We start from the raw sequence: 27,729 nt of genomic DNA on the forward strand, positions 1-27,729 counted from the left end.
TACGAATTTTATAAACAGTTGCAGAGTTTTGTGTTAGTGTAGAAGGCGAACGGCCAAGGCAATGGAAACTCCTGAAATCGTGAAATTACTTGGTATTATTTTTTGCTTTATGATCGTTATTGTGGGAACAGCCAAAGTTCTGAAAGTTTATTCCTCTTTTGGTGATCCTGTTCTGAAGAAAATCACCAATTTAGTTATCATTATCTCTGCAATATCATGTGTTTTACGTCTCGTAGCTTTGTCTACTGCCCTTATCTACGGTAAGTAAATCTGTATTAATTTTGATAATATTATTGTACTTCTCAGGTAAAAAATCGTTTTCTTATCTTTAGTTCTTTTACTCATTGGTTTGCTTCAATATAGGGCTAGAGTGTTTTAAGTCTCTAAAGTATACATCTTTATTTACTTTTTGTATTTTCCCTTTTCCTCCTGTGATCCTAGATTTAAAATTTGTAATTTTTAGAATATCCATAATTTTGGTTCTTTACAAAAATACAATTGTTTGCCAAGGTATTTTTTCTGTATCGAAATATAGGTAAGGTTACTGGCATATAACTTTTTAATGTCATTATTGTAACACGTTTTTACAGTTGGCATCAATATAAAAATAACAATAACTATGCAAAGTATATAAGCTCTTAAAATTGTTAAAAGTCATCACGAATTTATCACAAAATCTGTTACTTGTCAATATTTCAAATCATTAACACAAAAAACAAAAACCTGAATACTGAAGACTTTGCATTCTAAAGGATTTAATGCTAAAACAGACAAAATTCTACATTTAAACATTATAGTTACTTGTTAAAAGATATATGCAATGACGTGTATTTATAATATGTGGTATTCTAAATTTATTAGAAATAAATACTAGTACTCTGTATTAAAAATGGTATCATTGTTCACCATTCCACACATTTATTTCTTAAGTATTCAAAGTATTCTTAAGTATACAACTTCAAATATGCATAGAGGAATGCTTTTTTTTTTAGCTATTTCAAACTTTAAAAACAGATTAAAGTACCTTTAACAAGGTATCCAACACAGATTGCAATCTTCCTTTGAAGTCATGTGAGCGATCAAGGGATCTTCATGTGTATCGTTGGGTTTATGACTTTCTAATTGGTATACTAAGACCATCATTTATTAATAGAACAAAATGTAGCACGTTTTACTGCATTAATTACCATAGTTAGAGTTTCTTGTTCCTTTCTCATAAAATCTGAGACAAATAAAGAAATTAGATGTAAGATTAGGATTTATACGTATGCCACCATCTTCTGTCCTGAAAAAAGGTGTTTTTGACATTAATTAATTACCAAGTCCAAAATAAAATACATCGATATTTCAAAATAGTCTCCATACCTCATTATATGGTGGCTTTAAGCTGCCATCAACATCCTGAGATAATGACAGAATTGATCTTCCCTTGTCGTAATAATAGGTACATTTTATAGATATATCAAACGGATTATGGTGACATATTTGACATTTTTATGTTTGTCATATCAGCAAAATGATGTTTTTCAGTTTATGTTAACATTATGCAAAATATTACGGTACAATAGTATCAGCTGAATGCTTTTTTTATTTGAGAAGAATTTCATGTTGATTTAATAGTTTATAAATATGTCTCCATATCTAATCTGATACATCGATAAAATGTCTAAATGAATATGTCAAAATATAGCATGATTTTTGAATATTTGGAAAAGTCACACGTTAAAGCTTGTGCAGCTGTATTTGAAAAAAAAGGAGGTAAAGAACATTAGACATTATAAACATAAGACGATTAGATATTTGTAAATACAACCTATCGTTGGGTCGTATTTTGTCTGACATGTTTCATATCATTTCTTAGGTCATTGCTTTTAGGCGAAATTTGATTACGGAGTATTCAGTCTATCTGATCAATACATAGGTGCGACCGGCCGACAGGGGATTCTTACTCCTCTTAGGCACCTGATCCCACCTCTGGTGTTTCCAGGGTTTGTGTTTTGTCCTGTTTACGACTCGCTTTGTTAACTGGATTTTTAAGATTGATCACTGTTTTCTCCACCTTTTACAGTAAATAAAAAGCCATTTTTTTAATATAGTGTACACATTTTCAAAGATGATTCTTTCACAGCTAAAAACAAATTGTACACTGTGTCATAGCTATATTCTGAATACTGTACACGAATTTATAAAATTTAGTTTTTCATATTAAAATATGAATAAATAAAAATTATATCTTGATACTGAATAGGGAAAATTTTCGCTTCCGATTTATTTTCGCCCCCGTTTCATTTTCGTTCCTTTTGATCAGGTATATGTTTTTAGACCATTTAACCCAGATTATTTACATTTGCAAATATTTTTCTTAGATGAACCTATTGAAGAGAAAATGTTCAATTCTGTATGAACTTATTAGGGGGTCAGAGGTCATGGCGTGACCGAATCACACAGCGAGATGATATCTTGTCTACACATTTCTGTCATGGTGACACTGGTTTCGGAACTTCTAAGCCGTTAAAGCGATGAAAAAGATAAAATTATTGAAAAATATATGTTTATTTTCGTTCAACAAATGATCATTAGTTCTTTCTTCGGTGTGAAGAATGTTTTTAATTAGCTTAAAATCACGCTTACCTTTTTAACCCGAAATTCCTTTGAAGGTATGTAAACTGAAGACGATACCACCGCTTTTGACTTCATATATTAAGAACTCATACAATAAAAGTAAGATTATTCTCAGTAGCGATCATGGTTTTTTCATTATGAACAGATATTTCCTGAACTGGACTGCTGAACATCAATGTATGTATTCAAATGTTGGAGCGAGGCGAACTCTCAAGACCAAACAGCTTCTAGGTCATTGCGCGTCACAACATAGCAATACGGCGGGCCGTTCGTGTAATAAATGCAGTTCTTTTCAGAATATTCTTCTCAAATGTAAATAAAAGTAATAAACAACAATGTTAAAAAGTTCACTGGGAAATGAACTTGGTTGGTATGTGATCAAATCTTCTGAGAAGCCCTTCGGGCTTCACAGGATTTGATCACGTGACCAACCAAGTTCATTTCCTAGAGAACTTTTTAACATTGTTGTTTATTTCTTAATTATAACTGAACCTTGTGGTGCAGCTATTCATAGAATTTATTTGAAAACCATACACACTCACCGTTTATTCTACCTCATCTGTTTCATAGTTTGATGTTTTACTGACTATAGACGATAAGGACCAACTTACAACAAAATTTATGACAAACGAGATGACTTCAGCTGTTCCTTATTTATGAAGTAATATTCCGCTATAACTTGCATATAGTGTTTATGTTTTCCAGCTTACTCGATACTTAAGGGTTATGCAATACACTGACAGATAAGTTGATGTTACAGGGATTTCAACAATTTCTTTTAAATTCAGCATTTCATGAATTCTTTGTTCGTTATAATGACCTCGTTAGCAAATATAACCTGTCACTGGGTCGTATTTTGACACTGACATATTTCATTCCAATGGTTAGACCTTTCTTTTTATACTAAATTCCGTCTTCCTGATCAATACGTAGGGCTCAGTCACGGCGGATATGACCGGTCCACAGTAGATGCTTACTTCTACTTGGCACCTGATTCCACCTTTGGAATTTCCAGAGGTCCATGTTTTATACTCTGTTCACAGATTTGTATTGTTTGTAGGTTTTTTTGATCGATCACTGTTCGTTATCTTCACCTTTTTCATTGAATAAAAATCTTGTAATTTGTAAGATGACCAAACACCTTTGTATGTATTCGAAATTGTGACATTTCAGGACCCTTTATATGAAAATAAATACCAGTTAATACATTTTACCAACTTTATAACTTTGTGTGTGTTTTACAGTTCGCTGAAGCTGAGTAGCCAATCATTTTTAATATCTAATTAATATCACCCTATAACACAAAACTTATGAAGCAGAAGCTTTAAAAAACTCTACCTGAAAAGAAGTCTGTTACTAGTATGGCCTTCAATTCAGCATTTGGATATAACGACGACTTTCTATGAATGAACAATGCATTTATTCATTTTCATTCATTTTTATGTAAATTTGTGCATACTAAGAAAACACCACAATGAAGAGATTTTTGTGCAATATAAAAATACGTGTTGCATGTATTGTTTCTATCTGCATTTTACAAAAAGTACAGTGGTAATTCGATAAAACATTTATTTTCTTCAAATAGTGATTCACTGGAAGGATTCTATATTGTAACCATTGCTCGGAATATCCAAAGTTGTTCTAAAACAGACCTTAAAGACATCTTGGACACAAATATCAGATTCTAAACATTCTGATAGTCATTCATTATAGTTTATATCATTCGGCAATAATTTTTATCTAGTTATACTGAAAAATTAATTTCAAGTAAACTAAAAGTTATGCAACGCCAATTAAGTTTCCAATGAGAAAGATGAAAAGAAGCTTTCAAAACTCATCCAAACAATATTAATTTTTGAGCTGTTAATTTTAAGTCCTGAAAACTTTTAAAAGAAATCAATTGAATCTTGGCACTAATGCTGAAAATAGTGAACCATCAAGGGCCAACCGGATATCATCTGCAAATCTGGAATATTTTATGTTCTCTCTTATTATTCACAATCCTTTTAATGTTTTGGTTTTGTTTAATCATAACTGCAAGAATATCTGTACAAAGAAGAATCAGATATTGTGCCACAAGATGTCCTTGACATCCTCTTTGGATATCAAACTGTTCAGATAAAAATCCGCATTGTTGACTAGATGCACACAATTTTATATTTAAAATTTTTACCCATTCAATAATGTTTTTATTAAACCCCCAAACATTCGAATACTTTAAACACAAAGGATCAGGATATTAATCAAAAGCCTTTTCTAAATCCATTAATACAGGCAATCCCGGTTTGTTTCTGGATTCAGTGTATGCCATAAGATCATAGAGAAATCTGGTATTTTCTCCTATATGTCTGCAAATATCCAAGATTGAGTATTTGATATAAAATTGTCCTGAGTGGATCTTATTCTAAAACTTAAACGGCCTGATGAAAGACTATAAAAAAAACCATTTAAAAGTGTAATAGGCCGCCAATTTTTCAGACATTCTCTTGCTTATCACCTTTTGGTAAACATGTAATTACCCCTAGTCTTTGAGAAATAGAAAGTTCTTTTCTGAAATATATCATTTATTGCAAGTTTTGTAAATTGTTTCAAATCTGTCCAAAAAATTAAAAAAATTCAGCAGTGAAACTATCACTTCCTGGTTATGGAATTCCATATACGACAGCCAACTGCTTACTGCCAGCTGCTCACTGCTTAATGCAAACTGACAACTGCTTACCCAACTGCTCACTGCTTACTACCAACTGCCACTGTTTATAGATGATATTGCCTATATTGATATCTTAATATCTTTAATACGCATGCTTTGATAAATCCTATGATCGCAAGAAAAAGAACTGCGAACGCAATTATTCTGCTGCCTACCTCCAACTCAATTTTCAAAATTTAACATTATTGAATGGGTTTTTTTTAATATTAATATAGATATTTATGTGAATTTTCATAAAACATAACTTATTTGGGAAAGCAAAGAGAGTTATATGTCTAATTTGTAAAACTAGTGTCTATCACTATACAAATCAACGGAACACAGATATTTATTTCAACCCCCCTTGTGAAACAACAATTTCTTTTTACAGGTATTATGAATTTTTATTTCACAAATTCATAGCAAATGTTTTGTTGTTTCACAGGAAGGGGGGGGGGGGTGTTTACAGACTATAAACAGCAAAAATAGTTACATGTATTTTATTACCAATTTCAAATGAGATAACAAATTTAAAAATGTTCTTAGTCAACCTGATACAATTTTTGTTGAATTTTACATAAGTTAAACATATGGAGAGATTTAAAGGTTATTTATCCATTTCCATGAGTATTTGAAAATCGGGTTATGTTTTAAAGCCTGATTTCAATTGACAAAATTTTCTAAACCCCCCCCCCCCCTTGAGATGATTTAAGGGTTATTTACCCATTTCCGTGAGTATATGAAAATCTGGTCTTGTTTTAAAGCCTGAAATGAGTTGTAAATAAGCGCAATTAACTTTTTGACACTGGTTTTAGTATTATTAATTCATTACTAATGAACTTTTCTTTGCATTCAAACAAGTTTTAATGGCCAAATTCTCATTAATATTGAATTAAAACGAGATTCAGCGTGCGTAGTTTTTAAAAAGATAAAAAAAGAATAGCAGATTTAGGAACTGTGAAGGCGATGAAAGAGTAAATCGAAAGGACTATTTCCTCTTAAAAATTTAAAAAAAAAAAAAACTTAATTCACTAATTTCCTTGCAGACAAATAATTCAGTAGCTGTTTTGACGAGGGGTGGGGTCCTTTAGTTAAAGAGGGGGGAGGTCACTTACGACAAAAGAACAAACTTTTAGTAGGGTCTTGGGGCTAGCATTTGTTGGTACATTTATATGTATTTATACTAGAAATATTAATGAAAATTATAATAACATAATTTTTGCCTATCTATATCTTTTAGTGCTTCTTTTTCCCTATGAAAGGGCACCTGTATTTGTGAAGTTTTTATAGGTGTCTTATTTAAATTGTTTAAATGGTTAATGTTAGATCTGTAAAAACACTGGTAAGGGGGGGGGGGGGTCCCAATAAATTGCCAACATATAATATACAGTAGCGCTTCCTTAATAAAGACGCCTGTGACCTTTTTATTACTTCTCAAGGGATTTCTGTTGGGTTGTGCCCCCCCCCCCCCCACCCCCTTTGCCTAAGATCAACTGTTTTTACATAAAGTAAAATAAATGCCTTGTATTATGAATTTTCATCAGTATTTCTGATATAAATGCTTATACCAAAAATGTTACCCAGGATCCTTCTAACTCCGCCCCCTTTTTCTCTTCCCCGTCAAAAAAGCTATTTGAATTATTTGCCTGCAAGGAAATGTGAGAATTAAATGTTTTATACATTTATTTAAGAAGAAATACTCCTGCCTCCTATTTATTCCTTCCTAGCCTTCATCGTTTAATTTTTGTTATTATTGTAATATTCTTGCTATCATAGGGTTTATTCAACCATGTGTATTAAAGACATTAATGATAGGAAAGCAGGCAATATCATCTGTGGTCAGTGAGCAGTTGGCAGTAAGCAGCTGGCAGTAAACAGTGAGCAGTTGGCAATAAGCAGCTGGCAGTAAGCAGTTGGCTGTCGTATTTGGAATTCCATACCTGGTGACTTAATTTTTTTTATTAAACCTGTAAGACATATGTTTAATTTTCAGAACGTCAGTAACTTTTTCTCAAAATTCGTTTTCGTTTCTCCTCTATTAACTGTAAAATCAATATGTTCTCTGCCTCTATTTTTTGTTGTTGTTTTGTTTTGTTTTGTTTTGTTTTTGTTTTTTTTTTTTTGTTTCTGCAATTAAGAAATCTTCTTGCTTATTTATTTTCTTTCTTTTTATATGAGGAATATCAGGAAGACTTAAAGAAATATACCGTTATTTATATCTTCTATAAACACATTATTCTTTTCATATTGGACTCTATTGTTTTTTTAACCTGCAAATATTTGTCTTGTCTTAAACTTCAGAGTTATTTTTCTAAACGCCTTTTCCTTTCCTAAAGGTGTTAAATTTTTATCAAGAATTACCGATGAGTTGTCTGCGCTGTATCCTTGTTTAATCGCTAAATTTTCAACCAAATTACACATATTTTTAGAAATTAAAATATAATATAATCGACCTTGTTTGAATGGATTTTTCTTTCGCCACGTAAACATTTATTTTTAGATATAGAATCCTGAAGAAGTCAGTATTTGTAAATCATTCATTATCTCTAAAGTTTTTCCTTGCCTAAGGGTTATTGATGCTAAAATAATTTTCTGTATCTATTGGAGGGTCAAGAACCGGATTAAATTCACCGCCTAGTATAAGATAATCATTGTCCAGTTCTAAAAATGTCGATCTTTCCTACTCGTAAAACTCTGAACTATCAGTGTTTGGTCCATAGACATTAATTAAAGTAAGTTTATTATCCTCAATTCTCATACCGAAAGCAGTAAATATTGATATTGCAGGTAAAAAGTGACTTTGTCAATGATACAAAGAACATCGAGTTTACAGTCTCAAAGAGCACAATAAAATGGATTTAATGCAAATTTTTACCTGTAAATTCAATCTTAAACATTTCATGAAAGGTAATTTATATGGTTGAAACTCAAAGGCTGCAACCAAAATCTGATATAAAAATTCCGTGCGACAAGGGAAATTTGAGTTAATTATGCAATATCATCTAGCCCTTTGCTTAAGCATTTTTTTTTTATTATGATTGCTTTAAACCAGATGATTGAAATGATATTATGACGAACGCAAGACTTTAACTTCTATTTATAAATCAATCAAGTGTTGATAATAATTTTCACCAGAAATAAATGTCAAAACCATTATTTTATGCATAAAAATTCCCCGAGGTAATTGTAATTTTACTTTTTATTTTATCTATTTCCTTTATTTTATGTATGTTAGGGGGAATGAATTCTTGATTAGTGAGTATGATGTCAATCAGTTGTAATCTCTATAAACAGATAAAGAGCGTTCGACTAGAAATACGAGTAGGTATTTCTAATCCCCAAGGCAACTTTATTTTTTAAAAAAAATCACTTAAAACGTTGTCGTATACTAGATAGAACATAAAATCTCGAGTATGAAATACTAAATTAATATTTCATCAGGAGGGAAATTAAAGTGATATAGCTTGTATTTTTGCAATAATTTGTGTTAAATGTACAAAAAAAAATCAGCTTGCTTAATAGAAGTTGTTTTTTTTTTTTATTATTTTCAGCGTATGTGTCGAGATATTTGCATATTTAGAAAACTTTATCTAACTAGAGTGTTCCAAAGAACTCTTGTTTGCCTGCTTTATAGCATCATTAAAGATGCAAATTAATCTAACAGTGGTCAGATGTTTATTTGCTACTATCATTACACTTCATGCATTTGCCTGCAAAGAGAAAAACATACATTGAGAATAAAGACTGCGGTAAAATAAAAAATATGATTCCTTAGTCCTTAAAGATAAAATGAATAATGAAATTCATATTATTAAAAATAATTATTTATCATTTTATTATGTGTTAAATTCAAAAATCCTCCAAAGGAGACTCTACTTTGTTTTTCCTGCAAATTTCAGTATACATCCATCCATTTTGGTATATCGATCCCGATGAATTTTCATAGTATTTAAATTTCAGTTTGTGTGGCAACTGTATACGAAACAGTTTCAATGTACAGTGTAATGAGCTTTGTTATAAATACTATTCATCAAAAATCTGCTTCTCAAAATTCAAAACACGTCAGTTAAATCAACCGTCCAGAGTAGTCAAAGGTCAAGTGAACTGTGAAGCTGATATTTTTCATAATATTTTATGACAAACTGTGCACATGCTAAATCGCATAGACTTACCTCTTAAAAATATGCTGTATATCGGCACTATGAACTACATGTATTTTGAAAAGTAGATCAAGTTCAAGGGTCACGGGGTCAGTAGCCATGTTATTTTACAAAAGCCATAGTGCCAAGCAATATATCTAATCCATACCTCTTACAGTTTTCAAGATACAAGGTGTGACAGACGGGCAGACGCCGGGTAAAACGATCCCTAAGTGTTGCACTGCTTTGCAGGCGACACAATAAAAAGTATTATTTTCGTTGTTTTTTTTTTTAAAAAATCCATGCCACAAAGTTTAGACGAATGCTAGTAGCTAAACTTGGTGGGGACCACCTTTTGTGACGTGTGGAATCGGTATACAACAAATATATAATATAGCTTTTTTTTCAAAAAGCTTTGCCGTTTGTATCAACAACATATTATATTAAAAAGTAAACCGACATACATTTATCAGGCCGTACCATGAGTACTGTTTTCAACGTTTTTAAAGAAGTGAGCCTTAAAACATAAGACAGTGCAAAACAAAGAAGAAAGAGTAAACATAAATTTAAATGTTTGCATGCAGTTTGTTAATCGTGAAAATATAGAAACATTTTGTTATAGTTTCTATAGAAATTAAAAGAGTCGGTTTTATTAATACTAATTTTCTTTTGTTTGTTTTGTCGATTTTTTCATTTTCATTTGAAAAATTGTTTAGTTGTACAGAAATTAGATGACCAGAAAGTACCTCTCTTGTCTTTAACTGCAATACAACCAATGAAATAATTGAAATTATGATGAAATCGTCATTGCCTAACAATCGCAAAAGAGGAAAGGATGTAAATACTCCAACTCTGTTTACTGTCTTCCAAGTAAGACGGTAAAAGAGATGGTTGTCTAGCATTTTAAATTATTTTTTTAAATTATTATTAGTGGTTTATATAATATTTGTTTTAGAATTAAAAACCCAAGTCGAAATTTTATGATAAGGGCAAAGCATTATAGTAAATGTTGATTCTAATATGGACAAATTACATGGCATTGCAAGGTTTATGCAATATGCTAATTTTGATCTGTCCCTTTTAAGTTTGTATTTTTTGTTTATTAGAAAAATTCAAAAGTTTGTGTTCATAGTGTCAAGTTTTCTTCTTTGATTTGATATTTGCAATGTTCAAGCTATAGCCTGGCGTAATATTACATCACGAAACTTTGCGATAGTAGAACAACTAATTCCAGCAAATTCCTAAATGTAATTAAGTATTATCTTAAATTATGCAACATTGTTACCAGTATCATTTTGTAGCAGATTCGTTTTAGCTACAAGTGCTCCTCCATTACAAATTCTATTAAAAGTATTGGGATGTAAATGTGTTCATGAAAATGCAATTGATAAAGCAGGCTAGATAAGAACGAGGTATTCTAAGTCCAGTTGTCATTTGAATCTAAGTGCTGAAAAATAGAGAGTGTGAAAGTGAATGTCTTTTGAGTACACAAAGAATTCGACTATCAAGGGATAAAAATATTACGGAAATCTCATAGACAATTCCCGGAGGAAACAAGGGAAATCGATATTTGGAATTATTATTTGATACAATTACAAGGCTTAGAAAAAGAGGGGGAACTAGACAAAAATATAGCACTATATACAAACGAAAATCTTGCTAATTTGATTGAAATACTGAAAACTAATATAACATATTTATGTCGAAGATCAAACGCAGAAACAGGTGTTTAAGTTTATATAAAAAGATATACTAGTATATCTTTCTTTCATTCAGATATTTGTAAATGTATACCATGGATTCTTTTATGGAGAGAATTTTTAACCCATCATCATTATTTGAATAAATACATGTATTGTCTTAACCTAAAAAAAAGTATGGCGTTTTAAGATGAAAAATGCTAAGGTTTTTTTTAACAATATCCCCGGTAGTATAGATTTTTAAGCATTTAAGGATATCAGCCCCGAGATCTTAACCAGAACCAAGAGGACATGTCAATATAAGAAATTTACAAGAGGTCAAACTGCTCATATCTTGACAACTAGAAGTCAAGTAACAAATAAAAGATACACGTAGTTGAATTTTGAATTAACTTTAGCTTTCACTGATTTTCAGATTCACATTCAGATTAAAAAAACGTTTTCACAATTATTCCTCTGCTCAGATGTGATATAATAAATTCAGAGAAAAAGGGAAAATCACTTTTTATTTTAATTGAATGAATTAATAAGAGAAATAGTGAGATACTTCACTTGACATTTATGCATTGTTGAACTTCAGAGGAGGGAACAGGGGAACTGCTTGTATCTTTCTGTCCTTTCTGTTTTAGGTGGCTGGCCGTTTGATGACCTTGGCTGTCAGCTGTACGGATTTGTCGATCTCGTGGTCTATTCTGGTTCTACGTGGATTTTGTGTATCGCTGCAATGGAAAGGTACAGGGTTGTTTCTCAAATACATAGTGTAAACTATGAAAAAATAGTGATTTCATTTGATATGGTGTTAACACAGAATTATGATGGACTGCTGCTCGACACCAAAAATAATTATGATTAATAGAGATTGTTCTTTCTGACGTATCCGTATACGTATCGAGGTATGAGAGGCATCTCGATCCCGATGATTTAACCGTGGGTACCATTTCCATCGTTTCTTGTTTGATTTTAACCTCATTCATTGGAAAATAAGATATACTCGTATAGTAATATTTCTAATAAAACGTATCAAGTTGCTGTTCACACCTATCATTTTATGGAAGGATTTAAAAAAAATAAAATTAGTAAAAAAGTATGTATATTTTTATTAAATTGTTTAAAAATTAAAAAGAGGTTAAAAAGGGACTCCCCCTTCTCTCTCTCTCTCTCTCTCTCTCTCTCTCTCTCTCTCATACACACACACACACACAATATCAGGATATATTATTGTTTCATTCTCGAAGTAACCTTTAGCAGTACAAGACATATTCCACATAATGCATACACTCAACGCTCGTTATCTCTTGCAACTTGGTTGGACCAATTAAAACTTCGATATGCAAGGATTTGAGTTAACAAAGTTTAACTGTTTGAGGTGTCAGAGATCAAACATTCTAGATGAGTATAAGTTTGTATACATCAAGCAGACACTTGAAATTGATTAACAAAGTGGAGAAGGGGGAAGCTGGGCCGAGGCAGGGAGAAACCAAAAAATGACAAGTCACCTTAGCAAAACTTTGACAATAAAAATGTGTAGAAATTAATCAAACTCTTAAAAAACCTATTACTGGGTATGTATGTTTGGGGGGGGGGGGGGGTATGGATATTAAGTTTTGAGTTCCTCTTTTCCACAAAAATAATTACGGATACATTAACTGTGAAAGATTAATTTGACCATACTGCATACTCTGTGTGAATGTTTGTGTGTGTGTGTGTGGGGGGGGGGGGGCACTGAAAATTTCCATCCTCATTTTCTTTTTTATCATTATTAACATTCTGTATATCATTTGATTATATATGATGGACATAGTTCTCCAGAAAAGCTTTGGAAAGCTGGCAATTGGGATGGTCTGAAGACTCTAAATTCCCTAGGTGATAGCCTTATCAGAAATTCCAGAGAGCTTGAGAAAGGACTACCATTTTCGAAAGTGATACAATTACACGCATTTTTATCGCGGATGAATAAACAATTGTCGATAAAAGGAGAGATAAACGGAGAAAATTTTTTATTTATGTCTTATACATTACTTTATATACATGTTGCCTAAAGTTTACTTAATGATTTATTTATTGAAATTTAGACTACTGTAATTCTTTGTGTACAAGCGGGATCAAAACTCTTTAAAAATGCTGATATTTTATCAATTAAATGTTTTGTATAAATTTTATCCTTTATTCTGTGTTTGTTTATTTCTCTGCTACGTTGAAGCAGCCTCTTCTCTTCAATTTTATAAACTGCTTGTTGAATTTACTCACACTTGTCCCGATCTGGGCCAAAATGCATAAATAAAATTAAAAAATAAATAAAAACCAGCTAGATGGACAAGGTACCATAGAATAGATAGATAAATCTATTGTTTTGGAATTTTTTAGCCTAATGTTCTTTTCTTTCTTATAAAAAGAGAGTTAGGATAATGAATACCATATTATGAAACAGTTTCTATATCAAACCATGAATTATATATAATACGCATGTACGACAACAAGACAACTAAAAGGAAAAATCAAATTTAACAATTGCATTTTCATTTCATTACCTATTTTTTGTCGTCATGAAGTCTTTTCAAGTTAATACTGCTGAAAGGACAAAATATAAAGCAAAATCAAGCCGTATGAGAATAGGCACGAAAGTAACAATTTCAACTGGGGAGGGGAAGGGAAGACATACAGGTATTTGTCAAATAGTTCATTGAAAAAAGAATGAAGAAAGTCAACAGACGCTATGAAAATGTGTGTGTGTTCCGGGGGGGGGGGGAACTGGCATATTTAAGCATATACTGGTAAGGGTCTGGAAGCAAATTCTCTTTAGAAAACGGCTACAAGGTTTTATTCGTTGTGTGGATATCAACGTCTTTTGCATTTTAGTGTGTGTGTGTGAGCGGGGGGGGGGGGGGTAACTTTTATGTCATCTAATGTTAATTACAGAATCAATCAATAAAATGTCCTGATGTTAAGAGGGAGAGAGGGGGATCCCGATAAATGTTTTTAAACACAATTGCAATCAAAGTTTTAAACAATATAATGAAAACAAATACAAATTTATTTAATTTCATTATCTATTTTTTAAAATTTTTCCAGCGAAATGAAAGTCCTTTAAAGCAGGTTAATACATTTTTTATTAGAAAAAATACCATATGCTATTACTGGGGTTTCTTTAAAACCAAACAAATAACGATGGAAATTATAGTAAATAGTTTAGACATCGGGATCGAGATGCCTCTCTCACCTCGATACGTATGCGGATACGGATACTTGTACGGATACGTCAGAAAGAACAATCTCTAATAGTATATACAGAAGTCAAAGAAGATTAGAGAATTTATCCGATCTTAATTTTATGGTTTTTCACCATATTTTGCGTGCTACCTAGAAAAAATGTTAACTTGCCTGCAATGATTCTTAGATATCATATGCACCACTGGATTGCATAATACATGTAATTGTTCAATCGACAGATAGGACGTTGCACTTTGTGAATTATGAAACCGATTGTAAATAAAATAAAACTGCTGAAAATGGGTCATTTGGATAAATGACAAAGTTTTAAAAAGTGCAAATTTCAAGAACTTAACAAACGTGTATCGAATATTTTCGCACAAAGTTTAAAGAAATGTTAACGCAAAGAAAACCTGCATTGTATTATTGAGATAAATGTACTTCAAAACTTGCTGTATAATGACTCTTTACTGTAGAGTCCAAGAACAGCAACATGTTCTCTGAAATTAAAATCACTAATGATCTTTAAATGCCAGTTATATTTAACAACAATACTTTTGCTTAAGAGCACTCATCTCCAGAGAGAACACACAGCTAGATATAGAAGGAGGGTAATTAAATTTTGAAGAGAAGCCAATTTAGCTTGTTACTTTTAATTTAATAGCAAATGTATTGTTTCTGCCTCGTTTTTATTATCGTTTTTATTATCTTTTTTACCACAGGTACTTTAAATTTATGCTTCAAGTTGATCATCCGTCAACTTTCTCAGTAAAGAATGTGAATATGATCGTCGTGGGAATCTTCATCCTAATCATTCTAATAGCTACCGGACCACTTTATGGTCTCGGAGAATATTCCTACTATAGAGGTAAATATTATATTCTTAAACGCAAAATTAAAGAGAGAGAGAGAGAGTAATTACAAAATATCGTATGTCAGAGCTTTGTACGATGTTCAAATCAATATTCGCACGGTCTTGACATAGATGTCAAATACAAACTTTTATGGAATCAGAATTATTGATCCATCTCTAGCACCTTTTACAGGCCATTAGATCTTAATTTGAAGGGTTTTTAGTATATAATAAAAATTATAAGTTCATAGGAAAATATATAATTTAACAACAAGGGAATAATATATTTTTATTTAAGAATTTGTTAAAGGACAAAATATTGTTTATAAAAGTGTTTACTAAATAAGATAACGAAAAGTGATCATTCTCTTAAATCATAAACAATAAAAATTTAAAAAAAAAAAAAAAAAAAAGGGCAGAAGTACGAACTCCTGAAAAAAACAGAGGTGGGACTTCTTTTTTTTATCGTCCTTTCGATAATTTTTTACTCATATTGAGACGCCACCACTTGACGGAGAGGGCTGCAAATTTAGACCTGTACTAACGGCTTTTGAGCACTGAGGGATCTTTTTCATGCAGCACCTACTGCGACATGGGACTTCGGTTTATACGGTCTCATCCGAATGACCGGTTGCCTTGTCACACAGTGGATTCGAACCCGCGACATAAGCATCAACTCTTAACTCCACGACTCTAGAGCAAACGCTCTAACCCACTGCGCCACGCTGGTGACTGAGTTCTCCGTATTGATCAGGTAAAGGAAGTGATCTTTTCAGTCAAAGTTTAAAAGATAGGTTATATTTACAAACAAGGTCTTTATATAGCGAAATGATAACTTTAAACAAGAGAATAGAAATCTCTCTAATGTTACCTTATATGTCAAGCCTACCTCAGTTTAAAAAAATGATCGTACTAAAACCATTCTTTTGTGTACTGAATCAGTTTGGAGACATAAACATATGCAGGTGATAATCGAATGTTACTACCTTAGTAAGTAGAGGAATTTTGACGATGGAGAAGTTAAAGTAATCCCGTCTGTCATTTAGGTTAGTCATAATTATAAGAACATCCAAACAAGAAGCAGATGTGACAAACTGTTTGATGTATTTTAGTTCGAGTTCACTAAAATATATCGAGTCGACATATAAATGAAAATAACTATTGTTAATTGATAAAACGACGTCTTAATACATATGTGACCGTGTAGATTTGGACGGTACTTAGGAATTCGTCTGGAACAGCATCCGTTGTTAGCAGAACGAACGGGGTGAGGGAACGTTGGCGTAGGGGGGTACGAGGTATAGGTAGAGGCGCTGTGTGGCCGTGAGGTAAAAACAAAGTATAGGTGTGCCGTATTCCCGAAGGTCCACCGATATGCAATTCCAGAGATAAAGCAAATGATGAAGGATTCCGTATTTATTAGATGAGTCTCAACGATGGCAACAGTTTACATGAATCAACAAACAGACATATTATAAATGATCGAGTCGGATCTGACCGAAGTGGCCCCGGACTCAGAGTCCTGACGAGTCGGACGTGGCCGAGACTGGCCTTCGTGTATTCCAGACTAAAGATTGAAATTATACATGACTATTTATAAGAATGTACATAATGAGTAAATAGATGACAGGTGTTGACATCAAGTGAAATGAGTGAAAGATTCACGGGTATGGAGTAATTAAGTATACATAATGACTCTTTGATGTTTGGAAATGAAAAACAGATAATAACACAATGTTGTTATAAGAGATTAGCAGTTCTTGAGACATAGCACTCTGTCTCTTTGTTATAACAGATCAAAAGTCCAAAAAGTGTCAATGGTCAATTAAACAATTGGATTCGAAAAATATTGTAAGAGAAATCAAATATAACAAAAATTAGAAATTGAAAATTAAAGTCCAAAATAAAGGGGTTTTTTTTCTGAAACAGTGAATTTTCCAGTGTGATACATATATAAATATAGAATGAAGGACCAAAGCAAAAGTTTTCATCTCATGTAGGAGTTGTTGAATAAATTCTGCTTTATGATAACATAAAAACAGGTCGGTTAATAAAGGAGCACATTTAGTGTCTATCGAAATTCCAACAGATTTTTTTTATTTATTTATTTATTTATTTCGTTTAATAGGGAGCACAAGACTGTTTCAAAGACTTTAAACTACTTTTGATCAAAATGAGATGCATGATATGTAAATTGGTCCATGAACAAATATATGATAATTTCAATAGTTAGCGTTCCTGGCAGAAAGACGGACATTGTAAACATATAGGGTTTAGAATGGACATTTTATCTGAACATTTTAAACTTGGACTATATTCATAACATAATTATTTTAGTTATTAATAGTGACAGTAAAATAAAAGTAAAGTTTGTTAAACGGGGATTTACATTGTTTGTGTACCACATGCAGTGATTTTATAATTGGAAAGAGGCTTTAACAGCATGAACTATAATTATATTGTTAGATCAAATTGGATGTTGTTATTGATACAATGAACTATAATTTTGTAAACTCATTTGTAATGGAATCAATCAGAATAGACCATGCAATCAAGCCCGTCGATACTAAGTAATAAAATTTGAACGGAAATGTATAGTTACTATTAAGATTCTTGACTAAGAGTAATAAATTTGGGAACTTCGAAGTAAATAAGTAAAAGAGCTCAGGGCTATAGAACTCCTGTGATGCAGAGATGGGGACTGAGTCCATAAATATTATTAATGAAGATATACCTGGATTGGAGGGTGATGCCATGTTGGGGTTCATAGGTCAACGGACCGACCTACGGACTAAGCATAGGTGGCATGACAAAGGTAAGTCAGCCAACGAAAAGTACTTTTATATCGGGGACCATGAATACCCTCTGAGCACAAAATACCCTGTTTTGCCGGAAAACGGCATTCTATTCTTCTTTCTTTCGATCATTCATTAGGCATCTATTGACTCTCTTTTGGAGTACTCTTTGGATTACAATTTTGATTCTAATTTTTTGGACCTCACCTTAATTATTACTTTTGGAGTTTTAGTTCTACGCTCTTCTTAAATATTTGGGACGGATCTTAAAAACTTTTGCTATAACCAGTTTATTGGTCTATTCTGATGAGATTTCAGAAACTAGCATTTAAAAATATATACGATCAATTTTTAATAAACTTTTGAACAAGATACAAACAATCTCTTCATTATTGGCTTACAACATCCTTCTTTGAAAAAGACATTTTAAACTGGCAAGATATACAGACTTGGGATCTACAACTAGAATAATCGTTTTACATGTACAGAACAAATCTGTTCAATGTCTTGTTTTTATTATCAACCAAAAAAAAAAAAAAAACATTTATAAAAATTAAGTTTACTCCTACCCTGGTTTACTTTTTTTAAGCATAGGCTTACAAAAGGAGCTAAGAGACAAAAAAAATTCATTCAACTATTTAGTAATTTTTACCAATATTAATAGCCTTTTGGAGACATAAATACAAAAATCCATTTTTCCTTCGTAATGGAGTTACACTAACATAGCATGACAAGATCGGTATTTGGGATTATTTGCTTTTTTTAATTCATCTCATATTAGGAATTATCGAGCTCTCTAACGAATTGCTCTTTTCCCGTTGTTTCTGAGGATGATTGTCTAACTCTCTATGAAATCTGAGGAGTGAACTCATTTTCCCCTCCAGACCGAAACAGTTCTGTTAATGAATCACGATACCCTATATATCCAAAAGCAGTGTGAATTCTCACGTCTCTTTGATTAATTTCTATTAATGAATCCTGAATAATGATGCCTTCTGTATCGTATAACATCACCAGTACGAGTACAACATGATCAAAGTTATAATAATAATGTAAATGTTCACATATATATGAGTAGTATGATTCTGTAAATCAGTTATAATGTATTTTGTATTGTATTACATCATTTATCTTAAATATACTTGGAAAAAAAAACCAGAACTATCATTATACTCCAATGTTTGCAATTTGATTTCCTGCAAAATGTGATCTGAGATGTGCTATGATATAGGAAAAGAAAAGATACTTTTTATATTTGGGAATTTCAGATTTTTTCATTGATTACTCAATCACTATAAACCCCCTCAAAGAGGAAAATCAAGTATACTTATAAGCAACAAATGGATATAATGTTTATCATGAAAAGAAAATCTCGGAGACATTGTGTGTGAGTGGGTGGGTGGGTGTGTAAACTAAAAAAAATGAGGAAATTTGGTGAAACTTGAAATGAAATTGAAATGTACCACATGTTTATTTATCTTTCTTAAATTGCAAATCACTTGTATTTTATCGCCCATTTGTAACATCCAGAAGAGATACATGCATCAAATCGTAATGCATCAAAACAAATAGATGTCGAAGAAAATCCAAGCTTCAATGATATGCATAGTACTTTCTACTTTTATCAAAAATGTCCTTTTTTAGCCAAGTTCCTCCTGAAATATCAGAGAAAGCATCGAAGGTCTCTTGTAAGTTTCCGTAGGGAAAAAAAATAATGGAGTCAATGACATCATATAATAGAATCCTAGCCTAAAATCCGATAACCGTGTGACAACTATGTTAGAAAATAATATGGGATAATGACTAAATCAGATGAATAAAAATATTAATAAGTGTCTAATACCCTTAAAATAAATCCGAAATACAAACTGAACATGAAACACGAAGGAAATATAATCTTAAGTAATTCTCATTGCTTCATTACTTGTACATTTTCATTACCTATACGTGATAGGTAAAAAATACTTTAAGCTGTGCTTAATATAATGCTGGTGAAGAGGTAAGACGACATTGCATCGAATAAAGATAAAAATTACAATGATATAGACATACACGTAATGTAAAACGTGAAGATAATGGACAGTGATCAATCTCATAAACCCAGTAAAGAAAACAAAATCGTGTACAGGACAATGACACCAGAGGTTGGATCAGGTGCCTAAGAGGAGTAAGCATCCTCTATCGATCGTTCACACCCGCCGTGAGCCCTCTGTATAGATCAGATGATTAAACGGATATAAAATACAATGACTTAACAATTGCTGGGAAACGTGTCAGTTAAAATACGATCCAATGATAGGTTATATTTACAAACAAGGTCCTTATAAAGACACTGGAATGAAACATAGCTTATATTTCGTACGGAAAATAATTGTAACAATTGTACTTCTACTTCTTTAGTAAATTAATACTTTTTTTTAAATTCCCAAGATTTGTATATTTAATACATTTAGTGTTCAAAATTATTTCTATTTTAGAAATTGTAACTGTGGATGCAATTAAAATTTTATTTGCGAAATCTTCAAGTTAATGTTCCAAAGAATGCTTAAAATACGACACCTTTGTGTGTATTTTACATTGAGGCTTTTAAGGGAAAATAACAGCTGGCGGCTGTGATGTTATATATCTTACTGCACTGTGTATTGCATTAAGAACCAAAACCACATTTTACTTCATGATTACTTATTTATTCCAAGGAACATTTTCTGTAATAAATGCAACTTCCACTCGATTATTACATTTTTAAGGGTTTTTTTTTTTTCATGTTTATAATCAGCTTTACGAAATCTTCCCAAAACGTTCATTCTTAAAAGTCATAATCAAATAAAACATATAAAATTTCTGTTACCATATTTTAAAATTGAACAACAGGCCCATGGGCAAAAACACTCACCTGAGTAACTTTGTCCGTGATGTTCTTTATCAGTATCAGATTGTTTTTAAATTTCCCTCTTTCATTAGATAAAAATTTTGACTCCATGCTGTGACCAAATCTAGCCCTAAAGGAGCTATGCTTCGTAAATCAAAGTAGAATCCACACAACATTGGGATGCTTCAATTTCAAAATAATCAACATGGCCCTGCTGCTCTGGAGAAGATTTTTTCCTGTACACATGCATTATGTAAAATATGGATCTCTGAGATTTCATGATTTGAACAAACTTGAATCTGCACTACGTTATGAAGCTTCATCTTTTAGAAGAAGATTTTAATTAATTGATGCCACCCTTCATTTGAACAAGTTTGAACCCCTTTATCTCAAGGATGCTTTATGGCAAGTTTGGTTGAAATTAGCGCTGTGGTGTTTGAGACTGTAGAAAATGTTAAAATTTTGCAGAAGGGCTGACAGACAGACGGACAGACGAACAGTTAGACAGACGCCGGACAAAATGTGATTTTAAAAAGGCTCAGGAGAGCTAAAAACCTATAATACCATTAATTGATTGCATGTTTGCCTGTTCGTCTTTTTGTCTTTTGCAATATACTGTATGTGTACATAAATTGACGTATTCAAAATTTAGCTCAATTACTGGGTATTGAGTGGTTGGCGTAATTATGAATAAGCGCTAAACTCGTCCGCGCCGTATAATGTATTTATCAATAAATTATTAACGGTATTCATGAATTAACGCATTATTGTCCGCGCCAAAGCCGCTAAAATATGAAGCCCGCTTTTTTAAGTACACATACAGTAAAAGTTATATAAAATTTTAACGAAGTATGCACTTGTAATAGAATATATATATCTGTTAAAAATGAGAAAAATTGGTTAGTTTCTTCAATTGTTATGTCATTATTTACACACTGATTTGTCGACAGAGTTTTTCGTTATTTACCGATCATGACAAGGTGCACACGGTCGGCAGGGGATGCTCACACCTCCATGGCACCTTATCCCACCTCTGTTTTTGGAGGTCCGTGTTTGCTCTGCTCCCGATTTGTATTATTTTTAATGGACTTTGAGCTTGAATACTGTTCGTTATCTCCATATTTCATGTATAATATTTTAAAAAGATGATCCCCATTAGTTTTATTTACTATATGTCTGAACTGATGCTAAAGCAAGGGACATAAGCGTTTCTTGTAACACGCTAGAGCTGATTTACCATGCCTCTCATCCATACAGTAATACTATTCTTACCAAATTTTTAAGAAGATATACAATGCATTTTTGTTCCTATTACTTTGGTGTTCTGTATTCTCCGTAAGCTTTCAGAACACCCTCCTTACTTTCTGTCGCCTGTTTTTAATATCCTTGTCTCCACTCCTTCTTTGTCCGATATAGCATCATGTATATTTTCTACTTGCTTGTTATTTACTATGATTTCATCTTTATTCCTGGTGTAATCCGTTCTCAACGTTTTACTTTTCTTTGCATTTAACGAGACCCATTCTCTCGACTAGATTTGGAATCATATTTATTTAAAAAGCACTTTAATTTCGTAGGTTGAAAAGTAGCTCTATTCATATTTCATTAGACATATTACAGCCTTTTCCAGAAAGCATACTATATGAGAACGTGAAATTTATAAGCAAAATGTCCGTTGTCAGTACATGTTAAGTTGATATGGTCCAGTGTCACTTGTCTTAACGTGTAAGTCTGTCTATGAAATGGTGCGAAAATGATCAGATTTATTTATTCTTAAGGTACATAATATCGGGAGAGGGGGTGGTCCCCAACTTAAACTTATACCGTTTATGTAATCAGTATGAAAGTATTCTTTGAAAGGTCTGTTGCCCCAACCCCCGCTTTTTGTTTCAGTAGAGTCAATTCTCTCGTCCAAAAAGTTGGAAATTAAGCTACCCCCTAAATAAGATTTTCTTCTTTCTATGTAGTTTGTCAAAGAAATTTCAGGTTAATTACCAATTACTGTCCTAGCCCCCTCCCCCTCTTTCAAAAGCGATGCTATATGCATGAAGAGATAAAAGATTTAAGCAAATAGCATGATGATTGTAGTAATAATTTAAAATTTTGTTGGTTGTCTGAAAGCTACGGAAGCCGGTTGGTGCCAGGTAGAAAAAATATTTTATCTGGCGGCCGCCAAATAATTATCTGGCGACCGCCACATAAATAACTAGCGGCCGCCAGAAAATTATTTGGCGACCGCCAGATAACTGAGTTTCTGGCGGCCGCCAGTTATTTATGTGGCGACCGCCAGAAAATGTTTTTCTACCTGGCACCTATACCGGCTTCCGTAGAAAGCAGCTCAAAGTTCAACAATTTGAAAGTTAAAAAAATGCAATAAAGTAATTTCAATTCCAATTCTACTGGGTACGTTCATGCATGTATTTTGGTGTCCATATCAGCAGTACCAAAAAATAATAATAATCATAATAGACATACTGAATAGTATATGCGTTTTATTTTACTATTCGTAAAATGTAAAGAGAATTTTATGAGTTATAAAGTGAAATATTGTTAGCTATACACGATGCCAAAGTCTGTTGGTTGGCTGCTTGTTTGCTTCATGTTCCTTGAATACTACCGACTGCCTATTAACATGATTGAGGGATGCTTTAGATCTGTACTCGGCACTTGTGGAAATAGAACAGAAAAAGATTTATTTCATACTAACATCTGACTTCTACGATACGGGACTTATACCGGTCTTGACGTCCGCGTTGAAATTCGAACAAGCGACGTAAGGATCAATTCCCTTGCTTCTCCACACTAGAGTGAAATGCCTTTATCACTGCATGCGCTTCGTGCTGCTAAGTGTCCACCCTTAATAATAGTATAACTTTGAAGCTCAGTAAATCTTAAATTCCTTTGTCAAATCGTCCATCCATTGATATATTCAATTATTTTTGTTTTATAATGAGATTGGTTCTTTGAATTTAATTTTAATATATTAAGGTTTTCTCATAGAAACAATTATAGAAGAATCAGTGCCATGTTATCGATGAAACATGCTTTTAATTTTTCTATTAATAGCACTTGTTCGAAACCCACGGCGCCGTTGGAGGGCCAGATAAAAAAATATTTATTTGTTCGGACGAATAAGATATTTGTTCGGACAAATTAGATATTCACTGGGACAAAATAGATATTTGTTCGGACAAATTAGAAATTGGTTCAGACAAATTACATACCCCGGTATTCGTTCGGCGAAATGATACATGTATGACTGGTTTTCCTTTCCAACATCTTTTCCCTCTATTTTCAGGTATAATTGATAAAAAGAATGCATTAAATAGTAGTTTACCGATGTTGTATTATGTACAATTCTGACAACGGACCGATGACAACGGACTGAATTTTCGTAACTTGTCATGACAACGGACATAATTTTAATTTTAGCAAAAACTTTCAGTGTTACTTTGCTTTGATTTTTATTTCAGGTGCTAACAATACGTCATAGTACCTGTACCAAGTGTTGGGTATTTCTTATTGTATAAAAGAAAAATATATTCATTTCAAAGAAAATTTAAACAAATCAAAATATGTTTCGAGCAGGGTGGTGTATCGCCAACGCAAACTACTGTAATATAACCTGTTAATATCTGACGTTATTGATGCACCAACAAATATTTTGTCAGTTCTGTTCCCCATTGCAATTTGAGGGATTGTAATCAATTAACTCACTTGGAAAATGAAATTAAACTACTTATTAGTTCTCTAAAGTTATGACACCGGAAGGATATCATCATAACCTCACCTGTGAGGTCATGGTAAGAACCAATTTTAGTGCTTAACTTTAAAGGTCTCTGACAACGGTATTGTAAAGGAACAACGTGTTCCTGGCCGTGAATAATTGATTTCTGCTTTCCCTACAGATTGTTTTTCTTAATATACTTTGTGAATTGAAAAGTCATATTGTGGAACTTATCCGAGATCAAAAGTAGCTTTATAATATATGTGGACGTGTTTCTTCTAGTTAATGAATAGAAAAGTCAACTTGTAGAACCTTACTGAGATCAGAAGTAGTTCTACATTATACATATATGAGGATTCTTCCTAATTTGTGTTTCATATTTGCAGGTCACCTGAAGCTTTCTTTGTCTTATTATCCTCTAGGAGAAAATGGAACAACAAATCACCTTCTGTTTCCTAGTTGGTACTCATACTTACTAAAAAACGAAATTGATAAAAGGACCTTGCCAAATCCTACGTACTTATTTCGGAAAACATTTGAGGAAAATTTACGCATCAAGGTAGTCCAACTGAGACAGACGGAAGTAGGATTCGACATGTTTTTTCGTTGTCCCTCTTTGCCTATTGCTGAAGAGCTATGGTATAATCATACAACTGGATCCCTTGGTGAAGTCTTCAAATCTATAGTGTGGCATCCAGAGCTTTCTCAAACCCTCAATGTTAAAGATGTAATAATAAATACCACCATTGATGAGCAGGAATATGAGGATTATATGAACGTGTTTCTGATCTCTCAGGGTATGAATGAATTCTATATACTCCTGCCATAAAACATTATTATCTCTAGAGAACGATTAAGCTTGATTTCAAATATGTTGAACAGTTATACTTTTCTAAGCTTACTATTACAATGATCTAGAAAACAGGGTTGGTATATTATTTGTTTTGGCGATTACTAATTCCAGAGCTGGTACTTATTTCCGTGGTATTTCTTGCCTTCTAAAGATTATAGATACTACTTTATTTGATATAAATGAAACCTTTGGCGGTAATAAGTATAGACAAAAGTGTATATGAAGAGCAATACTGTAAACCAACTTTTATTCGCGTGCAATAAATATTTGCGAGTTTCGCAACCTATTTTAACTCGCGAATATTAATCGCTGCGAACCATTTATTTTGCTTTCTATTTGTATAGAATAATTCCTCAGTCGCGAAAATTAATCGTCGCGGATTGATTTCAAACTGACGAATCGCGAATAAAAGATGACGCGAATAATAGTTGGTTTACACTACAGTATGTATTCTTAATAAAGTAAATAATTTATATGTATTTGAGTTGATTGTCTTGTCAATTACTGTGATTTTGAATGATGTGTTTTGTAGATTTGGGAATGTGTGGCACGGACTGGACATCTAAGAACGTTCATGCTCTGGTATGGTCCGTGTATCAAACCATTATAACAACAGCTGCTCCCTTCATACTAGAAGCCATTCTATACATAATCATATCATGTAAAAATCCGTGTAGTGTTGCAGTTACGGATAAACACATTCGTGAACATGACATCAGGGCACTTCGATTCTTTCAAAGTTCATCTGTCATATATTTCCTTCTGACGTCATCCTATTTCACGATAACGATTATCAATTTGAATGGTGTATATATACCCTCAATTGTTATTTTCTTGACCTCACTTTTGTATTTTACCTCATCTGTTTCAATTCTGATTGGATGTTTTGTTGTTGAATGTGAACCATTCAGTCGTTTTAACAATGCTATACAGAATTGTTGGAAAGTTTGTAGGGGAAAATTTTCAAGAGAATGTGCTGAAATTTCAATAAAAACATCAACGTTGTATAAAATGAAACAAAGAACATTTCGAGAACCCAAAACATATGTTTGACGTTTTGTTAGTACAAAAAATACCGTTTCTGTAATATACATTTATATTGTCAAAGGGAAGATTGTATATACACATGTACAACTGTACTATTCAAAATGTTTGACGTTTTGTTAGTACAAAAAATCACGTTTCTGTAATGTACATTTATATTGTCAAAGGGAAGATTGTATATACACATGTACAACTGTACTATTCATGTTCTTAATGAGTAATGCGTACATATACACGTTATAATTTTATTCATGTTATGTATCAATATGAGGTTAATTTTTTTTTCTTTGTATTAATTATTATACAAACTACATGTAGTTCAAGTTGTATGTTGAAGACCAGGAGCTGAGTATATACCGATAAAGCTATATAGACTCCAAAGACTAATCTAACTACCGTCCAAATCTAAACATAATCATGAATCTTGCATTGGGTTAAAGAAAGTCACTACACATCCTTTGACCCGATACAATAATGATGTGGAATGTTACCTTTGTCAGTAGATTACCAGGTATTTATCAAAAAGTGAAACTGAAACTGATGCTAAAAATATTAACTTTTATTTAAAAAAGACGTTTCATTATTCCATTGCCCAATGAATTTAACCTTTCACCTATGACCTTACTATTATGACATATCATCTGGTCATCAGCAACAACATACTTAAACATGCTTAAATTTGAATTCATTCCAGTCATGGGTTTTAATCCAGGTATATGCGACATATTTCATTGCCCAGAAACCTTAACTTTTGACATTTTTAGGCCACGGACAACAACATACTAAATCTTATGACCATTCCAGTCAAAGGTCTGCGAGTAAGGGTTCACTTCGTTGATTAATTATGAAATATTAAAATTCTGAATTTCGATTTTTCAAGGGTTTTCGAGAGTTTCGATTTTTTATGATTTTTTTCATCCAGCATCAATTTTTACTTTTCATTTCCCTCCAAGTTTTTACGTCTCTTGCGAGATTTTTTTCACTAATATGAGACGTCACCAAATAACGGTGAAGGGCTTAAAATTTAGATCTTTACTCGGCACTCTGGGCCGTTGAGCAGTGAGATGGGGTTCTTTATTGTGTAAACGTTTATCTTGACACGGAATTTACGGTTTTAAGGCCATATCCGAAAGACCCGTGACTTCACTTCTAATGCCGGTCGCTTTGGGAAGGAACAATCGCTATCAATGTTATACGTCTTGGGTTTGCATGGCGCCGGGAACGAGAATCG

General features: G+C 32.5%; 1 protein-coding gene across 1 annotated transcript; it reads left to right on the forward strand.

Moving 5' to 3' along the window:
- LOC133191539 (uncharacterized) lies at positions 1-26,780 on the forward strand. Its single transcript, XM_061327287.1, has 5 exons — positions 1-260; positions 11,780-11,882; positions 15,080-15,225; positions 24,988-25,398; positions 25,987-26,780. Exons 1-5 carry the CDS (start codon positions 62-64, stop codon positions 26,505-26,507), a joined length of 1,380 nt encoding a protein of 459 aa, XP_061183271.1. The 5' UTR covers positions 1-61; the 3' UTR covers positions 26,508-26,780.
- The last annotated feature ends 949 nt before the right edge of the window (positions 26,781-27,729 follow it).

This window comes from Saccostrea echinata, unplaced genomic scaffold (genome assembly GCF_033153115.1).
Source record: "Saccostrea echinata isolate AGI-Se365-2 ecotype Australia unplaced genomic scaffold, CSIRO_AGI_Sech_v1 ptg000023l, whole genome shotgun sequence".
Taxonomy (NCBI): Eukaryota; Metazoa; Mollusca; class Bivalvia; order Ostreida; family Ostreidae; genus Saccostrea; species Saccostrea echinata.

Excerpts from the sequence above, each read along its gene's own strand:
- LOC133191539 (XM_061327287.1), top strand. The coding sequence starts at position 62 with ATGGAAACTCCTGAAATCGTGAAATTACTTGGTATTATTTTTTGCTTT. Across the intron at positions 261-11,779 it reads GTCTACTGCCCTTATCTACG|GTGGCTGGCCGTTTGATGAC; the intron begins GTAAGTAAATCT and ends TTTCTGTTTTAG. Across the intron at positions 15,226-24,987 it reads AGAATATTCCTACTATAGAG|GTCACCTGAAGCTTTCTTTG; the intron begins GTAAATATTATA and ends TCATATTTGCAG.